Source organism: Cnephaeus nilssonii, assembly GCF_951640355.1.
Source record: "Cnephaeus nilssonii genome assembly, chromosome: 17".
NCBI classification, from domain to species: Eukaryota; Metazoa; Chordata; class Mammalia; order Chiroptera; family Vespertilionidae; genus Cnephaeus; species Cnephaeus nilssonii.
This window is the reverse complement of record NC_137088.1, coordinates 8212671-8217662: the sequence shown is the minus strand read 5'-3', so window position 1 is coordinate 8217662 and position 4992 is coordinate 8212671. Positions and strand designations below refer to the sequence as shown.

The 4992-nt window shown below is 55.6% G+C and overlaps 1 protein-coding gene across 1 annotated transcript; it reads left to right on the top strand.

Moving 5' to 3' along the window:
* Nucleotides 1–966: 966 nt before the first annotated feature.
* Nucleotides 967–4375, top strand: CCK (cholecystokinin; the record flags this gene model as incomplete). Its single annotated transcript, XM_079795491.1, has 2 exons — nucleotides 967–1180; nucleotides 4242–4375. The coding sequence occupies 2 exons, from the start codon at nucleotides 967–969 to the stop codon at nucleotides 4373–4375; spliced, it is 348 nt and encodes a 115-aa protein (XP_079651617.1).
* Between the last annotated feature and the right edge of the window lie 617 nt (nucleotides 4376–4992).

Below are 4992 nucleotides of genomic sequence, written 5' to 3'. Positions count from 1 at the left end.
TCTGCCCTCGGCGCCCCTTGCATTCCGTTGTCCTGTTTTCTGTGCCGTCTCTCCTGAAGCTGGAAGGACGTGTCTTACACTCAGAAACGCCGGTGAGGGTTGGGGGGCTGTGGGGGGAGGGGAAGGGGTGCGCTGAGCAGCTGCGTCCTTCTGCAGGCGAGGCGCGGGGATGTCCGTTTGCTGGGATTAGCGGGCGCATTGGGGTTTGTCTGCGGGAGGGAGCGGGACTGTCTATTCGGACGCACCACCGAGCGGGCTTCGAGTTAAGTTCTTCCTGCTAAACGCTGCGGCCAGGGCTTTGGGGCTGTGTGTGTTTTATTTGCTCGCGGATCAGAAATACAGCGGAGCCGAGCCCACCACCCGGGATGGAGCCATCGTTCTGACTTGTTCCAAACCCTGCCTGTGCCCATCACCCCCTAGTCCATCTTGAAGAAACTTTATAAATATGGCTTTTACTTATCACTCCCACCTTTTAAACGGTGCTTCTCTCTCCCCCCCGCCCCCTCCCCCCATACTCCCCTAGCAAAAGCTTCTTAGCATCTGGGAAGGTGCTACCTTCTCCAAGGGTCTGGAGTCCCCCGTCCCGGCTTCCCTGCAGGAGACTCCCCCCGCTGTCTTTCACCTCTTGCGTTGGCAGTTGGAAGAGAGACCTCTGCAACACTTCCCCAAAGTAGAAGAAAACAGGACATTCCTTCTGCTAACAGGGCGGAAGACAGGGTCTCTGTCCGCCCCCAGACAGCGGTGTCCTTCACCCCAAAGATAAGCCGGATGCGCCCAGACGCGCGTCCCGTGGTCGCGGGGCTCCGTGCGCTTGGCGAGCCCTGGCGCTGGTACCCGCCCGGCGAGTCTGTGGCGCCGCAGGTTTGGGCTGAGCCCGCTTCTCCGTTCCCGGGGTGCCCCGGCCCTCCGCGAAAGCAAACAGCTGCCTCCTCTTCTCGTTCGCAGCTCCCCTCTGCTCTGGCAACCATGAAAAGCGGCGTGTGCCTGTGCGTGCTGGTGGCGGCGCTGGCGGCGGGCACCCTGGCGCAGCCCGTGCCTCCCCCGGACCCCGAGGGCCCCGGGGCGCAGCGGGACGAGGAGGCGCCCCGGAGACAGCTGAGGGCGGTGCAGAGGGTGGACGGCGAGCCCTCAGCGCACCTGGGCGCGCTGCTGGCCAGATACATCCAACAGGCCCGGAAAGGTAAGCTGCCTCCCCTGCCCCTCCTCCCCTCCGCCCTGCGCGGGACTCCCCAGGCGGACCCTCTCCTCCAGCGTCTGCCTCATCCAGGCGGGCAAACCTTCCAGAGCAAACACAGGCGACGCCGAAAGGTTTTTCACTTTTTCCCTTCTCTCTCTCCCTCCCTCTCTCTCTCTCTTTCTCTCTCTCGAGTTAAACTGCCCAACAGTGCAGTTTCCTGGACGTCCTTTGTGGCAAACTGAGAGTTATTGTAAGGGAAACTTTTTAAAAAGAGCTTTCTTTAAACTAATTTTTGGCACCGTGTTGCTGTTAAGCTGCTGCACCATATTATGGAGACATGAAAAGAGAATTCCTGAACAAACTGCTGACTCAAAAAGGACTCCCAGATCCATTCAATAGCCTCTTCTGTACATGCAGAGGAAGGGGGGGTGGGGGGGGCGCCCAGGTCCTGGCACTGGGAAACCCCCCAGCAGGCAGTGATGCCTGCTGCGAACGCTGGAGCACGGACTGCAGCAGTTGAAAAAGGAGTGACAGTGTGTCCTTTTCGCCAAAGTCTGTAACTGGAGGAAAGAATCCGTAGCCGTTTGGAGTTCCTGGCGGTGATGTAACAGAATTCCCCAACAAAGAGCCGCGCTTGTGGTTTTGCTCTTGGAGAGCTGTTCCCGAGTGCAGCCTCAGCAAAGTCCTTCTCCAGGAATAAGGGGGCCCAGGGGCTCGCTAGCTGAGTGGCTTACAGGACCTTCTCCCACCCTCCACCCGTCCCTTTCCTGGACCTGCCTCAGCTGTAAAGAGGGAGGAGGCTAGAGCGTTTCAGAGGGAAGCGTGTCCATCTCTAGGGCCCTAAGGGATCGTGGCTGCGACCGAGGCAGGTTTTTTCCATCAACTTCATCCACACGATGGCGAACACAGCGATCTGTGGGGCGGTCTGGACAGTAAGACCACAGCAAACACTGTGGGGGGGGGCAGGGGGGGCTCCCTCTCAGGAGGCTCACTTAGCCCACTGGTGTGCCTGGGGCCTCAATTTGAACCCTCACTCCTGTCTCGATTAGACTGGGGGTGGGGAAATGGAGGGCTTCTCTCCCCAGAGTCTCCTATGGTTTCCTGCGAAGGTGAGACCAGGGCCTTTTAGAGCAGGCGATTCCAGAAGGAAGGAACAGATGATTTGCTTTATTTCTTCCTCTCTTTGGTAAATTGTCCCAACTACCATCTTCTTCTTTTTTTTTTTTTTAAATACGTTTTTATTGATTTTTAGAGAGAGAGGAAAGGAGAGGGAGAGAGTGATAGAAACATCAAGGAGAGAGAAGCATCACTGACTGATTGACTGCCTCCTGCACGCCCCCTACTGAGGATGGAGCCTACAAACTGGGCATGTGCCCTGGCTGGGAATCGAACCGGGGACCTCTTGGTTCGTGGGTCGACACTCAACCACAGAGCCACACCGGCTGGGCCCAGCTGCCATCTTCTGCTTTACTTCCCTGCTGATTAAATTGAAAGAGGTGGGCTACCCATCAGAAGTCAGAAAGTCTGAAAACTTTTGAGGTTCCTAGTGATTGTCTGTCTGGAAGTTACTGAAATATCTGTCCTTAGATGTGGGTTGCATTTCAGCCGGGCCAGTCTGGCATATCCTTGGCTTTTCACTGAGCCATAATCTGGACTCTCCTCCCCACTTTCAGGGAAGATGCCCAAGAAACAGTTCTGAGAAGGAAGTTAGTCACCACACCACTTCCCTAGAACTGACCTTGACTTTCCCCCACACATCTTAGCCTGGAATCATGCCCTTCTATCTGAAGAATATGAACAAAGAACAAATATTTACTAACGTAAACACTATACAGTTTCTTTGATGATTTGGCATATTTTGAGATCAAATAAGATTTTTTTTACTCAACTGTGGTATGTTACGCTGAAAGATTCTAAAGAGATAATGCACGCTTTGGGCAGCGCTGAGGAGTTTGGCATTAGGAATTATCTGCAGACGTTTCAAAGACCTGAGGAGAAGCAGGTCCTTTGTGGAGTGAGGGGGTGTAACGTGCACCTGCCCCATGCCCATCAAGGCCCCGGTGCCACAAAGAGTGGGGACAGTGTTCCCCAATACAATGGACCCACTGAGTGGTCCTTTGTCTCTCTACTCTTAAAGCCACCTTGGCTTTGCCCATGGAGGCCCCTGAGGGACAGGACGTTGCCCCTTAGTTTGCACAAGAGAAGGCTTTATACTGACTTCCCACCAGGAGGCCACTGTCTGTGACCTCTGGGCTAGGACTGTGTCACATGCATCCGAAGAAACCACCTCTTCGCGTCCCTGCTCCCTCCCCGTGCTGAGACGCTGAGACACAAGGAGACTCGTTCTGTTCCTAAGGACTTAACTGCCATCCCAAAGGGCCCATTTCGGGTTCAGCTATTGCGTTGTGATCAAAATGACTGAATTAAATCATCTCTTTATTGCCTCTCTCTCTGCCCACCCTCCTCCGATGCTACTGATGTGCTGAGTTTTGAGGTCTGACGGTGCCTTTTTCTTAACAGCACTGTTAAAACAGAAGGTAGCTTTCAATTTAATACTTTTTAAGCAGTATTTCTCTAGCAATAGGACCTGATTCCCTTCTTTTTAACCATTCCAACAACATAATATTGTCATCACATTATCTTGACAAGAGCCAGGGATGCTCAGGAATAGAAAGGGGTGAGGACAGACAAGGGGGAGGACTGGGGAAGGCTGGGTGGGCGTCTGCTGAGGGCCAGCTGCGTGAGGGGAAACACCCCTCGGGCGAGGAACACCTAGGCAGGTCCCAGCTGGGAGAGGCTGGAGTCAAGAATCCACCTGATCCTTGCAGATCAAGAACCTAGCACCACGACTAGTACATTCTGCCCTCCATCCAGTTACACAGACCTGGGTCCTTCTCTTCTCGTAGATTCCGGTCCAGCAATTTCACCATCTCCATAGCTCTGTGATACCTTTAAGAGGCTGCACCCACCTATGGCCTGGCTCATTCCATCGTTCTCCTTTGCCAACGGAACTAGTGCTGTTTTAGGTATAATGGCCCTATCTCCTCCCTCCCTGCCCCTGCAGCTCCCTCTGGCCGCATGTCCATGATCAAGAACCTGCAGAGCCGGGACCCCAGCCACCGGATAAGCGACCGGGACTACATGGGCTGGATGGACTTCGGCAGGCGCAGCGCCGAGGAGTACGAGTACCCCTCCTAGGGCCCCCGCCCTCGCCGGTGCCACGGGGAGCACCCTCCTGGCCCCCAGGAGGCAGAATAACAAAACAATCACACTCACAGCTCATCGTGTCTGAAGTCTGGCGTTTTAAGCGTCTATTTATTAAGTTCTCAATGTGAAAACCCTGTAAGATTGTCTGGCGCAGCCACGCACCTCAGCAGAATTGTACAAACGGGAAGGCTAATGTGTCCCCCCCCTCCCCCGTGACCCCTGGTCCCCCAGTGTGGCTATGCTATTAAAGTGATTTCATTCAGTGCCCCTGCTCCCTGTGTCTCCCGAGGGCAGAGGGCCCCCCAGAAGGTGGGAAAAGGGAAGTCTGATTCCGGTGCCCTGGTGCAGATGGTCCCAGGCAGGGCGAGAGAAATGGGGGGGGGGGGGCGGGAGGCAGGGAGCTGGCTTCAATGCTGCAGGTGGGGGGGGGGATGTGTGTGTGTGTGTGTGTGTGTGTGTGTGTGTGTGTGTGTGTGTAAGGACCGCTGAGCCAGCTGCACAGCCCAGCCCTGCACCCTGCACCCTGGTTTCCGGGCCGCAGCTGGGCGCCGCTGCAGAAAGAAAACCCGCCCTGCGGGGAGCGAGCCCCCACGTGTCTGGGTAAAGCC